The sequence below is a fragment of the Notolepis coatsorum genome (assembly GCF_963971535.1).
Source record: "Notolepis coatsorum genome assembly, chromosome: 10".
Lineage (NCBI taxonomy): Eukaryota > Metazoa > Chordata > Actinopteri > Aulopiformes > Paralepididae > Notolepis > Notolepis coatsorum.
In genome coordinates this window covers 5,445,636-5,462,789 of record NC_140174.1, presented here as the reverse complement: position 1 = coordinate 5,462,789, position 17,154 = coordinate 5,445,636, and the positions used below count along the sequence as shown (strand labels likewise).

Here is a 17,154-nt window from a genome sequence, read left to right as displayed (position 1 = left end):
CTTTTGCAGACAACAAGAAGTCGTCTCCTTCAGACATTAAGCACCCCCCACAGCCCAAATGGAACGATAAAATTTAAAAAAATAAATAAAAAATGTTTAAAAGAATTTAAAAATATTATACTTTTTTTTATATTTCTTTTTTTTAGTCGACCAATAGTCGACTAATGGCAAATTTTGGCCAATCATTGTCGACCATCCAAATCCTTAGTCGGGGACAGCCCTACAATCAATACACATATTATGTCACGGTTGTGACATCCAGCCCCTGTTCTGTTCTCAGTCTCCCCCCCCACTCGTTTCTCCCCCCGGTCTCTCCTCTCGTGTTACCCGTCCTGTCCTGTTCTTGTTCACTTGTTCCAGTTCCTACTGTTCCTGTGTATCCTTATCATTTAGTTTAACCAGTTAGTCTTCCCCCGTTCTGTCATCCCGTTATCCTCCCTGCCTGTCATCAATAAATAAATACCCCACCTGTTGGGTTCCCCCATCATCTGTCTCCTGCCTGTCCGTTGTCCTGCACTTCAAGTTCAAGTTTCAAGTTCAACTTTGTTTATTACTGGTCACAAGTACAGAATACAGAATACTTTATGATGAAATGCTTGTTTCTGTATTAGCCCCTGAGAGTGTGCTACATACAGTAAAAGAAAGTAAGTCAACATTAAAAATGTTCTTTAAAGTAATAAGGAGTAAGTAAAACGTAAGTAAAGTCAATATACATTATATACAATATGTCCACAATACAACAATGGGTCCACTACCACAATTGTTACAGTACGAACCGGCCATCATGGATCCGGAGGACGCAGGGCGGTCCCAGGGGGGTCCCAGGGCGGTCCCAGGGGGGTCCCAGGGCGTGGCGCCACAAGCTCTTACTATAAGAGATAGTGGCTGAGTTCCAGCGTCTCTCCTCGTTCACGTGGCATCCATCCACCCAGTTCCCCCTCCGACGATCCCTGCTGCTGTTCCACCCCCGGCCTGCCGGTGTCCCGTGAGTTCCGCTCTCATTCCCTGTTTTCCTGCTTCTCTCGTCTGGAGTGGTCGGCCGTATCTCCTCTAGGCTTTCGTGGACTTTGGGCCCTTTGAGGCTCTGTCTATTCGACCCTGGTCGGACCGGCGCCCATGGAGAGGTCCTGCTGATACCGACGCGTTGAATGGAAGAATGATCGGTTCAGTTGCCCACCTGTCCGTTCCGGGTAGTATCTGTGTCTCCTGAAGCCATCACGGAGGTCTCCGGTGGGTTCTCATGGACTCTCCTTTGGCTCTGTTGGTTTTGGGGCGATCTGGGTTGGAGAGGCAGCTGAACCTGTGCCTGGTCCTCGCTCCCTCCGTGTCCAAGCCCACATTCATGGTCCATGGGCGTTCACCGCTGTGTCAGAGGGTCTCCTTCCTCAAGTTTCAAGTTCAAGTTTCTTTATTAGTTGTCATACAGAAATACAGGATACTGGTTAGACTCCGGCTGTCGGCGTTGCCTCCGGCTTGGGCCAGTCGTCATACTATCTCAATTGGCAGAGGTAGCGGGTGGAAAGTCGATGGGTGGGGATTGGACGTTGTGGACAGCGACTCCTACAGGTCGGTTGGGTGACGCCTGCACAGCAGAGTCAGGGAGCATCGGGGGCAGCGTGAGCCTCCCACGTGTTACGCCTCGCCACTGAGAGACCGCGCTGGCAGGTGAAAAGATGCGACAGGCTGCCCCCTCGTGTACCGGATGGGACACGTGATGCAAGGCTTCTATCCTCACTACAGCCGACCAGTGGGAGGCATAGTCTAGCAACGTTCAAGACAGGGGAGGGGAGAATTGGGATGGGAGAAAAATAGAAAAAATAAGGAGAAAAAGTGGATACAAAAAAAATCAAGTACTTAAGCAAGTGTAAACAAGACAAAACATTTCAATATACATATGTACAATATACAATGCAGAGTAGTTACAGTACAATATAAATGGGATGATGTAAATGGGATGAGGTAGCTTGTGGTGCCACCTTGTGGTAGGTAAGGTGCAAGCCATGGCTATGTGCAATGAGTTGCCAATAATATGTAAATATAAAGTGTGTTAGTGTCTAAAGTGGGTGCTCCAGTGAGCTGTCCATTTAAAGTGAGTGTGTACGTGTGGGTGTGTGTGCTGTGAGTGTGTTTGGTGGTTTGTTAGTTACATAGTGTTAATTGTCATTGAGCATCCTGATGGCCTGGGGATAGAAGCTCTTTCTGGTCCACCTGGTGGGACGCCAGGGACCGTCCTCTCCTCTGGTGTTTCCACACAGGGCCAGCAGATGTCCTCAGTGTGCCCCTGCGGGTGGCGGCGTGTCTCGTCTGTCCCTCGTTGCTCCCCGTCCCTCGTGTTCCCGTTCCTAGTGTTAGTGTTTATCCTGTTACCCGTTTAGTTTAGCCAGTTAGTCTTCCCCCATTCTGTAATCCTGCATCCTACCTGCCTGTCATCGATAAATACACCGCCGGTTGGTCGGTTCTCCCGTCATCTGTCTCCCGCCTGTCCGTTGTCCTGCACCTGGGGTCCACTACCACAACTGTTACACACAAACACATAGACATATAGATGAAACCGGTCTTATTTGACATGCCCTGGGTGGGAGTCGAACCCCGGTCTCCCGCGCCGCGGGCGACATCGCAGACCAAGAGGTGAATTCACTCATTGGCAGTGTTGGGCAAGTTACTTTTAAAAAGTAACTAGTTACAGTTACTAGTTACTTCTTCCAAAAAAAGGGTGGGTGGGGGACACTGTACAAGCAAAACTGTACATTGGAATATTGACAAAGCCATACTTGGTCATTTACTGTACATTGGAGGGGGTTGGGTTAGGACATTTGCAGGGGCCAGTTTCGAATTGCAGTCTACCGTAGGTGTTCTTTGAGAGTGGTTTTGAAAGTGGGTAGTGATTCACATTCCTTTACAGCTTTGGGTAGTGCGTTCCACATTGATGTGGCATAATTGCGAAACGTGTTTAGTCCCTTGTTTGAGCCGAATCTGGGTTTAACATGATTTGTTGAGCTCCCTCTGGTGTTGTGATCGTGGTATTCACTGACCTTTGGGAGGTATTTTGACATGTACATGGGTACCTTGGTCGTGTAGTGTATCTTGTAGACCAGGCCCATTGCAAGTTGCTGTACTCTGTCGTCTACTCTAAGCCATCCTAGGTTGTCAAAGTGGGCAGGGGTGAGGTGGGTTCTAGGAGTAAGGTCAAGCAGTAGTCTGACCAGTTTGTTTTGAGATGTTTGTAATTTTGTTTTAGCGCCTTTGAGGCACAGGTGCGCTTCATCTGCGCTGATGCGCTCTGCTCTGGCGGGAGTTTCTCCGGAACTCCTAATATGGGCATATGCCCCAGTACCTTGGACTATTACCATGCCAGCCGGTCTGCCACAACACATAGACACATAGACACATAGACTCATAGACATAGACATATAGACATATAGACATAGACATATAGACACTGCACAAACAAACACATAGACACATGCACCTTAACTCATTGGACGCCAGAGGTCGCTGTGGGTGTATGGCCGTGTGTGCCAGCGCTGTAATGAAATGGGGGTACATGCCGGTATTTGCAGTGCTGAAACTATATTAAATATTATAGCTATGGATCTAATGATATAGTCGATTGTCATTGAGTTTCTTCCGGTCAAGATGCAAAAAAACAGATAATTTTTTTTCATCCATACATTTCCGTTTCATACCGTGGTGAATATGAGTATAGTTTTAGAGTAATTCTGTGTAATCCCAGGAAACTCAGCAAAACAGCGTTTTACTGCATTTTACTATAAATCGTGCCATTCCTCGCCTGGATCAATAATCAATCTGAAATCAACGCTAGATTATCGGTATTATGTTTCATCATGCATGCATGAAAGGGGGGGGGGGGTTCTATGCTTCGATCGTCACCAACGGCATATGTTACACAGTACATTACAGACACACGCTCTGATCGCAGGGAAAGAATTATCGGATCAACGCAATATTGATAACATATAGCCATTACCTTGTCTATGATGTACTGCAAAAAGAATAATCCAATTATCTGATCGCCATTCCATGTACTGATCACGATCGTGTTTCCAACGTAATCCAGCAAGCATAGAACATGAACGGGGGGGGGGGGGGGGCGGGGTGACCCTCGTCGATGCATCCGCTATAACCGCTTGCCCTGCCCGAGTAGTTAGACCCTGCCCGCACGCCGCAGCTCGGCCCAGACACCAAGCCACATCGTTTCAAATGGAGTGCAATAGCGGCCACAAGGCGTTAGGCGGCGGTATTGGACTTTTGCGATCTCAGACCCATCCCCAGTGATAACACACAGCTGCCTGCATGTTTATGAATGGAAATAGCGAATAAAAGAAATAACGATTCAATAACGTATATATACATGGTTGGCGTTATTCGATTGGCGGACAAACACGTATATATGCGTGAACGGCGCAGAATTTTTTCTATTTTATTTTACTACTACTACTTATTGTTATTGGTCACACACAAACACATGCACCCTGCACTGCACTTTATCATGCAGATACACTATACGCAAGACACTTTCTGTAAATATTTGACTATCTTATCTTACCTCATTTTATATTTTATTTGATGTTACTACTACTACCTATTGTTACCATTCTTGTATTCATTTTTTATTTTTTTTTTTATTTTTTTTTTAATCTTTCTTCCCCTCCTTTTTCCCGATTTTTCTCCCATCCCACCCTTCCTGGTTGTTGCATACTTTCCCCTACTGTTGGTCCTTGAGACCGGAAACTGTCACATGCTTTCCTCCGACGCATGTGCAGCCTGGGGCAGGCCAACCTGGCCGCGCAGGTTCTCACCGGGGAGAGTGTAGCGTGTGTGAGGCCACACTTATCTCTCCTCAGATCCAACCCTTGCTGAGCAGGCGCCCCGACCAAACTGTAGGGGTCGCTGTCCACAATGCCCAGGACCCACCCTTCAGCTTTTCCCACCCCCTGATACAGCCAATTGTATCAGTGTGAGAGGCCAGCCAAGCTGATAGCAACGCCGGGAGTCTCCCGGTGTTGGTGACGAACGTAATCTCTGTGCGCCACCTGCCCCCTCATTGTTGTTTCTTAAGTGTGCACTGTTGAGTCTGAGCTTGAAACACAAACATTTCATTACCTGCAAGGCCCCTGTATTGTTGTGTTTTTGACAAATAAAGAACTTGAATGTGAATGTAGACACATAGACACATAGATTTTTCATTAAGGATCCCCATTAGTCTCCACCGTAGTGAGGACTATTCTTCCTGGGGTCCGTGCAAATACACAACATATCTCAAAGTAGCTCAATACAATTCAGTTTAGATTGTTTAGTCTGATTTCTTTCTTGATAACTGCTTCCCTAAGTTTCTTTTTGAAGCCAGATTTGTTACCAACTAAAGATGTTGTGGGAGCTTATTCCAATATACAAGGGCTTTTATATATGACTTATCTTTTTAAGTGCATTGGTTCTAGGCAGAGGTAGTGTAAATCAGCTTAAGGCCTGTCTGGTATTATATTATATTTTGAGTGAGCTGAACTTTAGCAAGTTCTTATTTATTATTATTACCAGATTGTTGGACAGTAGTCGAGGTTTGACAATACTATACTGTAGATTGTGTAACTCGTTTAGTTATTGTGTCAGATAGGCACTCCTTCTAATCGTGGAGATGCATTTACAAATTTTCGCTACAATATTATTAATATGAGTGGACCATGATAGTGTGTCATCAATCGTGACACCCAACAATTTGTCTTCTTTAACCTGCTCAACGGCAGCACCTTGCAAATGGAGGCACAGCTTCTGATCTGTCCTGAGAGCATGTTTGGAGCCCAGAACCATGCATTCTGTTTTTGAAACATTCAGCTTCAATTAGTTTCCTATGGCTAATGAGACCAGCATTAACTCTTGTTGAAGCAGCTTGTTAACTTGCTCATTGTTCTCTGCAGATACAGTACATATACATAGTTGTATCATCTGCATATATCACCATTCCTGCATTTTTTTTTATACATTATCGCAAAACATTTACAAAAATAGAGTGGACCAAGGCAGCTTCCCTGTGGAACGCCACACTGAAGTGTTTCAATATTTGAAAAGGTACCATTACAAATAAAACATTGTTTTCCGTTAACTAAGTAACTCCTCGTGAAATCAGAAGCAGAGTCTTTAAATCCATAAAACCGAAGCTTCATGAGTAGCAGCTTATGTTCTATGACATCAAAGCATGCACTGAAGTCCAGAAGCACAACACCCACAACTGATTCCCCATCAATCGGTTTTAGCCAGTCTCCATTAACACTTTGAGAGCCAGTCCGTGTTTTCCTTTTTACCCCTTTGAATGCCCACATCCACTCCAATGTAAATGTTAATATCGCCTAATCTATGTTTTAAATTATGGCTATGTGTCTAATCTGCCCGTCGCTTATCAAAGACTCATTTTCCAGTCAACATTGTCATGGCAGATTGTTTTTTTATCGCTTCATTTCCGCTTGATAGCATTTTGAAAATCACTTGTTTTCGTGGGAAAAAAACAACACATTCAAGTCAAGTCAAGTCAAGAGTTTTAATTGTCACGGCATACAGGTATACAATGAAATGCGGCTGGTCTTGCCGCATGATAATCGCCTTTTACTGCAATATTCTAGAACGTTGTAATTTTTCTGCCTATTTATGAATAGTTTTCAAATAAACGCTAGATGATCGATAGTATATGTGTACGCATGCACGCTCGTGCCGCCAGTTGAAAATCGATTCTCCTATTTCCTGACCGCGAGCAGAGTCAAACAGCCTATCACCATAATCACATAAAAGCTTATATATCCGTGAAAACGGGTCTGATTATCCTAATATTGATAACATAGATTCCTTACCTGAGATCAGATGGTATCCAAATGGTTTATTCCAATTCCCGGTCGCCATTCGAAAAAATCGCTCATTTGATTGATCCATCGTGTATACAGTAAAACACATATTCCCCGCGGCTCGGAGGCTCCAGAGTGAACTCTGGTAGACCCCGGTTACATGAGTGAGAAGTAAAATGTGGAGTGCGGCGTGTTTTTTTCCATTCATTTTCATTGAGTCCAATCCAAAAGGGTGATTTACCATCTGGGAGACGATAGGGGGCGCTTTTTTCAGATCTGAGCGCCTGGGGTGACTGGATCTCCAACGGTAGGCTCGCTTGATGCAATATGATTTCAGATCGCTAATAATAATAAAAAAAAAAAAAAAGAATAAAACGAATATTCTCGTGAGTGGGCATTCAACCCGGGGGGTAATAACACGAGAAAACTCGTGGGTGGCATTCAAAGTGTTAATGGATGTCAGTGCGGTGCTTGTGGAGTAGCCTGCTTTATACGCATGCTGTAGCCTGTAGACACATGGACACTGCACACATCCTTGTTGGACCATACCCCATCCAGCCTCTGGTCTGACATCCTGTTCAGCCATGGGACAGATCATGCCAGACAGAGGAGTGATCATGTCCATGTCTGTGAGATCTCCTAAGCTTTAACTAGGACTTAAAAGAACAGGCCAACATTTTGGGAAATTAGCTTACCATCTTCTCCAGAGAGAGAGACAATAATAGATACCAGTTTCCTGGGCCGGCCGTCATACTAACTCAATTGGCAGAGTTAGCGGGTGGGAAGTCGATGGGTGGTAATCTGGACGTTGTGGACAGCGACTCCTACAGGTCGGTTGGGGGACGCCTGCACAGCAGAGACAGGAAAATGGCGGGGGTAGTGTGAGCCTCCCACACGTTACACCTCGCCAATGAGAGTCCGCGCTGGCAGGTGAAAAGATGTGACAGGCTGCCTCCTCGTGTACCGGAGGGGACACGTGATGCAAGGCTTCTATCCTCCCTACAACCGGCCAGTGGGGGGCATATGCGAGCAACGTTCAAGACGAGAGGGGAGAATTGGCACAGCGAAATTGGGATAGGAGAAAAAGAGAAAAAGAGAAGAAAAAGTGGATAGTCCTTTGAAGGTTGGTGACATAATGTGGTAATATTGTGCCGTTTAAGATGCAAAGGCCGCTTGGCTGACTACAGATTATAATGGTTTGGACACAGCTGGAACGCGATGCCTGTCGATAGAAATGAGCATAAGTAGAACCCCCCCCCCCCCCCTCCCAAAAAATAAGTGCTTATCGGGACAGGAGGCCCCTGTCATTTTTAGGGGACAGGGCGGCTTTGGCTTTCCTGGCAATTCATAAAAGGGTGGATGAAATGGAGGGAGGAGTAGAAAAGGTTGGGATGATATTAAATGTGTTGTTTTTGTGTGATTTCAGGACCATCATGGGGCCACATGGCATCAACCGATCTGTGCAAAGGTTGGAGTTCACCGACTGCAAGAAGGGACTCGGTTAGTGTTGTGCCCTGTCTCTCTTTAGCCCACATTGTGCCCACATTGTGCCCACCACGCATAGCTAATTGTTTCAAATATAAAGGCAGAGATATACTTTAGTTCAGCGTATCAAAATGTCAAACTTATCAAAGACATCAACAGACAGGGGGGGGGATGGTCACTTTTAAAAAGTCTTCCACCACAGATTACTGATTGATTACCGGCTTTAAATTAAATTGAGTTTAACTTTTATTAATCCCCTTGGGGAAATTCATTATCTGCATGTGTTTACTGACTGGGCTGTGTTTACTGACTGGTCTGTGTTTACTGACTGGACTGTGTTTACTGACTGGTCTGTGGGCTGTGTTTACTGACTGGGCTGTGTTTACTGACTGGGCTGTGTTTACTGACTGGCCTGTGTTTACTGACTGGGCTGTGTTTACTGACTGGCCTGTGTTTACTGACTGGACTGTGTTTACTGACTGGACTGTGTTTACTGACTGGGCTGTGTTTACTGACTGGGCTGTGTTTACTGACTGGCCTGTGTTTACTGACTGGACTGTGTTTACTGACTGGCCTGTGTTTACTGACTGGGCTGTGTTTACTGACTGGCCTGTGTTTACTGACTGGTCTGTGGGCTGTGTTTACTGACTGGGCTGTGTTTACTGACTGGGCTGTGTTTACTGACTGGGCTGTGTTTACTGACTGGGCTGTGTTTACTGACTGGCCTGTGTTTACTGACTGGTCTGTGTTTACTGACTGGTCTGTGTTTACTGACTGGGCTGTGTTCGCTGTGTTTAATAGGTGTGAAGATAATCGGAGGCTACCAGGACTTCACCGGGGAGGACTTTGGCATCTACATCAAGCGTGTGTTGGCTGGGGGGTTGGCTGATTACGACGGTAGGTACAGTACCTGGACCAACCACCAGGGTTATTATCTTGTTTTGTTTTGTCTGTTAAAACCGACAGAGGGGAAAAAACAATTGATAACGTCAAAAACACAGTCTCTTTGAATATTTAATTTCTATCCATCTCTCCTCCCTCTCATCTCTCTCTCTCTCTTTCCTCTCATCTCTCTCCCTCTCTCCTCATCTCTCTCTCTCTCCCCTCATCTCTCTCCCCTCATCTCTCTCTCTCCCCCTGTCTCTCTCTCTGTCTCTCCTCACCTCCCCCTCTCTCCCCCCTCATCTCTTTATCCCCTCTCTCTCTCCCCTCACCCCCTCTCTATTCCAACCCCCCCCCCTCCTCTCTCTCTCTCTCTCTCTCTCTCTCTCTCTCTCTCTCTCTCTCTCTCTCTCTCTCTCTCTCTCTCTCTCTCTCTCTCTCTCTCTCTCTCTCTCTGTCTCTCTCTCTCTCTCTCTCTCTCTGTATTTATATCTATGTGTTCCAGGTCGGCTTAGGTCGGGCGACCTCATTCTGGACGTCAACAATATCGGTTTGAGTGGAGTCACCAATGAGAGGTTAGTAGTCCACACAGCTGTGGTCAAGCGCTGACGGAGGTGAAGGGGCAGTAGCAGCCGTCCAGCTTACCTCTGTCCACCATCGCATGAAACATTTTATTCTTCAGAAAAAGAAGAAAAATCTCCAAAATGTCCAAAAAGAGTTTGATACCAAATCACAACGTGAATTTTTCTAATTCATATACGTATTATATCATTTCTAAAGATCAGTCATTATAAGACCACGGTTTGGGGATAAGTGTGTGTCAGTTATGTCCAGAGTTACTGATTTACTGTACTTGACAGATCTCATTATACACAACCAAAAATACTCAAGTAGAAATTGAAATGTACTCTAGTAGAAGTAAAAAAAAAAATTAAAGAATACTCAAAAGTAATATTAACACTTTGTTTCAGTAACCATAGTAAATGTAATTAGTTACTTTGCACCTCTGAAGGTAAGACAAGTTACATTAACCCTTTCACAACCACACTACATCAGGTTAACCTTTCACTATACCACACTACAGACGGTTAACCGTCTGTAGTGTGGCAGTGAAAGGGTTAACCTTCTGTAGTGTGGCTGTGAAAGGGTTAACCCGTTGTTGTGTGGCAGTGAAAGGGTTAATTTGTGTGTACATTATTCCATGCACTTCGTTCTCTGTATCCCATGGTGTTGCTGTCAGCATTATGTGTATCAGGGGGCGGACCCCATTGAAGATGGTTACCCCTCTCTCTCTCCTGTCTACCGATAGGGCAGTGGAGATCATACGGACAGCGTCGTTCTCCAATCACATGTCCCTGTTGATTTCCCGGGACGATGAGTCCAGGTAATGGGACAGAATTTCTAGTAATCAAATCTCGAATTCCAACTTTTCATTTAGCTTTTTCTTTAAAGCCATACTTTAAAGACACAATAAGATATTGATGATTTGAAATGAGGACCAGGTAGATTCAACCACACGTGTGGACAGGGCCGGACTGGGGAAATAATTCATACCGGTATAGATATAGATATAGCGCAAAATATAGCCCCAGTCAGGCCACTTTTTAAGCGGGGGGTCTGGGGGTCCCCCACCAGGAATTTCTTTGTTACAAAGACTTAATTTCCTGCATTCTGGTGAATTTTTGTGCATGTGAATCACAAACTAATGAGCCAACAATTGCTTAGTACAGTGTACTGTTATGAACCTCAAATAAAACTGTTGTGGCACTAGCAATGCTACTCTCTCCACCTTCAAAAATAAAAAAGCAAGAGCACAACTTATTTTTCTCTTTACTATTATAATACAGTTAACCACTCTCTCCACCTATTCAAACAGAGCAAGAGCACAATACCATATTCACTTTACTGATGCACTACCCATCAACAGTTAAAATAGCCCTTTACACAAACATTAAATAACAGACCTTTCATTACAATACTATATATAATAACAGTAGCCACTGCCAGAATAGTGACACATGTATCGTGTGTGGTGAGCACACGCATGCATGCAACGAAGACAGAAGATTGCGTTGTCTTTATGGCGTTTTTCAATTTAGTCCCCTAATATGGTAAGAGTATAACACTTTAGTTTTCAGACACAAGGGTTAAATTATTTATTTGTTTCTTGGCAGATTTAACATTGGGCTTTTGACAGGGGAGATGATGCATTGCATGGTAACGTTAGCTAGCTAACATCCACATGTTTATTTTTATCACTGACTAACCTGCTGGTTCCTTGACCTTGGTGCAAGAAAACATTTGATAAACCCTCTCCTGTAAGGGCCTTTCTTTTTCTTTGTTTTATCCCTCTCTCCTCCACCCTTTCTCTTTCTTCCACTGTCCATCTTGACATCAACGTTAATTGACTTTCGCTCTACTGTATCTCTCCCGAGTCCCTCACTACCTGGCTCACTGCCTGGCTGTTATTCTGCATCCGAGTGCCATCTGCCATTCCATTCGCCGCCTCCGCTGTCAATCAGTTGTATCGCCTGGTCCCGCCTTCACCAATCACAAGCGGCAGCACGGCTCCATTTGTGTGTGTGTGATCCGCGTGAGGGAGAGAGTCAGATAGTTCTCCAACTCTGTCGCAGACAGTGAAATCCTGGTTGTTCCTCACCCACCTAGGTTATCTAACTATCGCACTAAGAGTGCTTTATTGTATACAAAAACGTGTCTCAGGCTGTTTTGTTGTTGTTTAGACAACACTGTAGCTCGCTCAGAAAAGGTCTTATCTCTGTGGCTAATGTCTCGGAGTGCTCCTTCGTATCTGTCAGGAATTACCCTACTTCCAACCAGCAGCAGGACTTGTGAAATTGAGAACTTTACCGACTAATTTCGGTAAAGGTGCTATTGATAACATTTGTGTGTAGAGTAATCATTGAAATAATACATCCACAGAGCTTTTAGAAAGGTGCAGAATAAAAGTATTGCTTTTCTCCTACATAAATGATTGATTAATGTATCATTTAGAAAGTTTTGGTGGGTCCAAAATGAATGTTGTTGTTTACATGTTGCATGCATGTATGAATGAATGAAAACGTTTATTTAAAATGGACACCACAGCTACACATTGGACCAGCCACAGTGGACAGACCATGATGCGTTGTTTTGCGTGTTTATAGCACAAGTGCTAGTTTTCAGCACTAGTCCATTGAGGCTTTTCTAAAAAAGATAATAAAATTAACAGTAAAATACAGAATTAAAATCACAAATCACAACAAATATTTTCCAGAGCAAGAGTCCATGATCAAAGCAACAAAACCAGTCCGCGTCTACATTATGTGACGCTCCCCCTCCCTACTTCCCATTTCCCCAAATGGAATGCACCTGATTGGATAAATGACATGGCTCCAGGGCGACATCCAGCGGCTGAATGTTATCTATAGCACCTTTAACCCAAGAGAGCGTGATATCTGCTTGTGCAGTCTGACATTATTGTCTGAGCGTTGACGTGACGTGTAGCCTATACAGATTTGGGAACATTTTGGAACATGGCAGATGTTTGTTTGTTTTGTTTGTTTGTTTATTTACACATATAAAAACAATTACATATATAATACAATATAATCCACAGGGGATGTGTAGGAGAATTGCCTAAAAACCCTCTAGGGGCTTGCATGTGGCATTCACCAGGAAGCAAAATTACACTGATATTATATCAAGATAAAATATAAAATCCCCCCCCCCCCCCCACACAGAGAGGAAACTGGTCTATATCTTCTTGTCTCTCTCTGGAGAAGACGGTAAGCTCATTTCCCAAAATGTTGGCGTGTTCCTTTAAGGCCTTTGTGTCCGCTCTCAGTGAGAGATCAGGGTGGTGCACGTGTGCAGTGTGAAGTCAAACCTTTCCTGTAGTAAAATGTTCCGGCAATAATATACCGGTAGTGGTTGATTCATCCACATCCATTGAGAATACACAGTATTTCAGTATTCATAGGAGTTAATTGTATATTGAGTGCATCTGATAGATTTCCCATAGGCCTACATAGCAAATCAAGCTACTGGACTCCCAATGTTTACTAAATAGAATAGAATAGAATAGAAGTACTTTATTGATCCCGAGGGAAATTCAGCACCACAGATCGCTCACAATAATTAACATTTAGGTCGTCAAAAATCACAAATAAGAATAAGAATAAAAATACAGTCAAGGATATACATTCTAAAATATGTATATACATTCTAATTAAATATACAGCCACAAATATACAGTCATATACTGTACAGTAAAATGTACAGTAAACATGTAAAGTGTAGATGTAAAATGTCCAGGAAGATATACAAGAGTGTTATACTGTTACTCTGTGCTCACTCAGTGAGGCAAATACCTATGACATCGGTCGGTAAAGGTCGTCGACAACTTGACCCAGTTGCCTCAATTAGCTCATTAGTTCAATTAGCTCAACACTTGTAAACGGAGTACTGTTTGGGCGGCTGGGTGGCGTAGCGGAGATTGCGCTCGTCACCAATGCAAGAGACTCCGGTCTCGACTCCCCGAGTCGGCATTGCCTGCGGCTTGGGCCAGTCGTCATACTATCTCAATTGACAGAGGTATAGCGGGTGGAAAGTCGATGGGTGAGGATTGGACGTTGTGGACAGCGACTCCTACAGGTCGGTTGGGGGACGCCTGCACAGCAGAGACAGGAAGTAGCGGGGGTAGTGTGAGCCTCCCACGCGTTACTCCTCGCCACTGAGAGTCCGCGCTGTCTGGTGAAAAGATGTGACAGGCTGCCTCCTTGTGTACCGGAGGGGACACGTGATGGCTGCAAGGCTTCTATCCTCACTACAGCCGACCAGTGGGAGGCATAGTCTAGCAACGTTCAAGACAGGGGAGGGGAGAATTGGCAATACGAAATTGGGATGGGAGAAAAATAGAAAAAATAAGGAGAAAAAAGTGGATACAAAAAAAACAGAGTAGTGTTTGATACCATCGACGGACCTCCGGATGGGTCCTCCTGTGTGTTACCAGTGAATGCTGAGGTGAGGGTTCTGTCTGTCTGTCTTTGTCTGATGCATTGACACAGAGAACAGTGTCCTGGTGAGTAACAGGGGAAGGTAAACAGACCTGGCACTCTGCTGTCCGCTGTGCTTTTTTGCCGTCAGGCTGCCATGTCAAACTGGCAGCCCGACAAACACACACTGACATAATAAGGACACCCCCCCCCCCCCCGAGACCTCTCTGGACTGCCCAAAAAAACACAAAAAATAAACACAAATGACCACATACAGAGGTCAGCAAAACAATAGTGTGTGCCATTTTAACAATTGTTTTGATTTGATTTTTATTTGTCTCGAACATAGAAACAAGTTTAAAAAACAAAAAGGTAAATAGTCGAAGACTATTTCCATACAATAAGTGTTCGAGAAGGAACAGGGGGAAGTAAAACAACGTATCAAGCCCTGCCCCTTCCTTACAATATTTGACATTATAATTTAATAAAAAAAATAATAATATAACAAATAATAAAAAATAAAATAAAAGTACGGTTTTTTATATATCCAAATATCCAAATGAGAAAAAATAATAGGCAATCACATTACTGCTCAAGCTCCTCTCTCTTGTTATGTGTCCATAAGTGCTTGTTTATAGCTACCTTCAAATGTATTGATATTTTTGCTTAATTTTATACTCGCATCCAGACCATTCCAGAGTGATACCCCACAAACTGCAATGCACATACTTTTAAGAGTTGTAAGTACCGTAGGTTGCTTTAAAGCAACAGGGGTGGGTAGAGTGGTCTCTAGGACGGTTGTAAGACAACAGGGGTGGGTAGAGTGGTCTCTAGGACGGTTGTAAGACAACAGGGGTGGGTAGAGTGGTCTAGGACGGTTGTAAGACAACAGAGGTGGGTAGAGTGGTCTAGGACGGTTGTAAGACAACAGGGGTGGGAGTGGGTAGAGTGGTCTAGGACGGTTGTAAGACAACAGAGGTGGTAGAAGCCTGATATTGTTGATCGTCTTTGTGCCCCCAGAAGCTGTAAATGGGAAAACGCCTTCAAGTTCAAGTTTCAAGTTCAAGTCAGGGCGGCTGGGTGGCGTAGCGGAGATGGCGCTCGTCACCAATGCAAGAGACTCCGGTCTCACCTCCCCGAGTCAGCATTGCCTGCGGCTTGGGCCAGTCGTCATATACAGTACTATCTCAATTGGCAGAGGTAGCGGGTGGAAAGCCGGTGGGTGGGGATTGGACGTTGTGGACAGCGACTGCTACAGGTCGGTTGGGGACGCCTGTTCAGCAGAGACAGGAAGTATCGGGGGCAGCGTGAGCCTCCCACGCGTTACACCTCGCCACTGAGAGTCCGTGCTGTCTGGTGAAAAGATGCGACAGGCTGCCTCCTCGTGTACCGGAGGGGACACGTGATGCAAGGCTTCTATCCTCACTACAGCCGACCAGTGGGAGGCATAGTCTGGCAACGTTCAAGACAGGGGAGGGGAGAATTGAAGGGGAGAATTGGCGATACGAAATTGGGATGGGAGAAAAATAGAAAATAAGGAGAAAAGGTGGATAAAAAAGAAAGTTTCAAATTCAAGTTTTGTTTTATTTGTCACGTATATGAAGTACATATACATTACAGTGAAATGTTTGGTTCTGTATGAGCCCCCATGAGCATGTGCTTCATACAGTCAAAAGAAGTCAAAAGTAATAAAGTAAAGTAAAATAAGCTAGTCCAAAATATATAATATACAAACTAAAGCACAACCTAAAGTACAAAATGAGGTAGAAAATGTAAACAATGAGGTACAAAAATGCAAACGTAAAGAAAATAAATGCTAAATGCTAAAATGAGCTATGGATGTAATAAATTGATAAAAAAATATGGTGTAGTGTTAAAAGTGATTAAAGTGTCTAAAGTGAATGCTGAGGGTGAGTGTTTGTTCTCTTTGTAAATATTGACCTAAAAGGTTGTTTGCCCTAATGGATCCAGAGTAATGACCTCTAGCAAGCTGTCTTTGATGCACCACTCCGTGACGTTTGTCCACAGACTGGGTTTCTGAAATCAGATCAGAATCAGAATCAGAAAGGTCTTTATTGCCAAGTAGTTTTTTCCACATACAAGGAATTTGATTTGGTCGTTTTTCGGTGCAACGTTAACGGACAGACAATAACGGACAGATGATAAAATAAAAAGGTGGAATAGAAATAAAATGGAATAATGAACTAAATTAAGGTAGAAGCACAATACAATAGAATATAATTACGAAATAGGCCAGGACTGTGGAATAAAAAGGTGGAATAAAAATTAAATGGGATATAGACTAAATAAAATAGAAGCACACTAGAATATAGTATAATTATTAAGGCTGTAACTGAGGGGTACAATTCCCTGACTGTATTGATAAGTATGGTATCATTAAACCACTACCGCTTGATGTACTTTAACTTCTGGCCATCCAGTACACGATATCTAAGTATGATGAACACTTTCCCACATATGAAATCAGGTCCACACAAATATAACAGTCGAAGGTTTAATATAGCAAAAGGTATATACAACATTCACTTAATTACATTTATGATTTGAATGCACTTGTAAGGCAAATGAGTATTCGTAGGCAAATCAACACTGAATGTCCAATCTCTGGTTACGCAGGAAGCAAGTATACAACCTGGTTCTTTAGGGAACTATAGCGATGGTACTTAAGGATTATAGCGGGATACTAAAGGGGTCCTGCTGGTTGTAAGTCAGTAAGGGGGGGGGGGGTTTGGAGAGCCGTCAGCTGCATCCCATCTGGCCAACGATTCCTGGGGAGAATTCAGGTACAGAAAACAGTGCCCGCAGGATCTTGATCCACAGATGAATACACTTGGGCCCTCTTGTAGACGGTAGCTGTAGGTCCACAACGAAGGAGAAGCGAGGCGGCCTCGGTCTGGGTTGAGCGCCGTCTCACCTGGGCTCCT

General features: G+C 44.1%; 1 protein-coding gene across 1 annotated transcript in view; it reads left to right on the top strand.

Moving 5' to 3' along the window:
• stxbp4 (syntaxin binding protein 4) overlaps window positions 1-17,154 on the top strand; it is a gene marked incomplete at both ends in the record, with an annotated part of 209,606 nt that overhangs the window by 13,130 nt on the left and 179,322 nt on the right. The window contains 4 exons of the mRNA XM_084322321.1: window positions 8,275-8,348; window positions 9,135-9,230; window positions 9,721-9,790; window positions 10,525-10,599. Of these exons, the coding sequence (XP_084178447.1) occupies window positions 8,275-8,348; window positions 9,135-9,230; window positions 9,721-9,790; window positions 10,525-10,599 (315 nt within the window). The remainder of the gene's footprint in view (window positions 1-8,274; window positions 8,349-9,134; window positions 9,231-9,720; window positions 9,791-10,524; window positions 10,600-17,154) is intronic.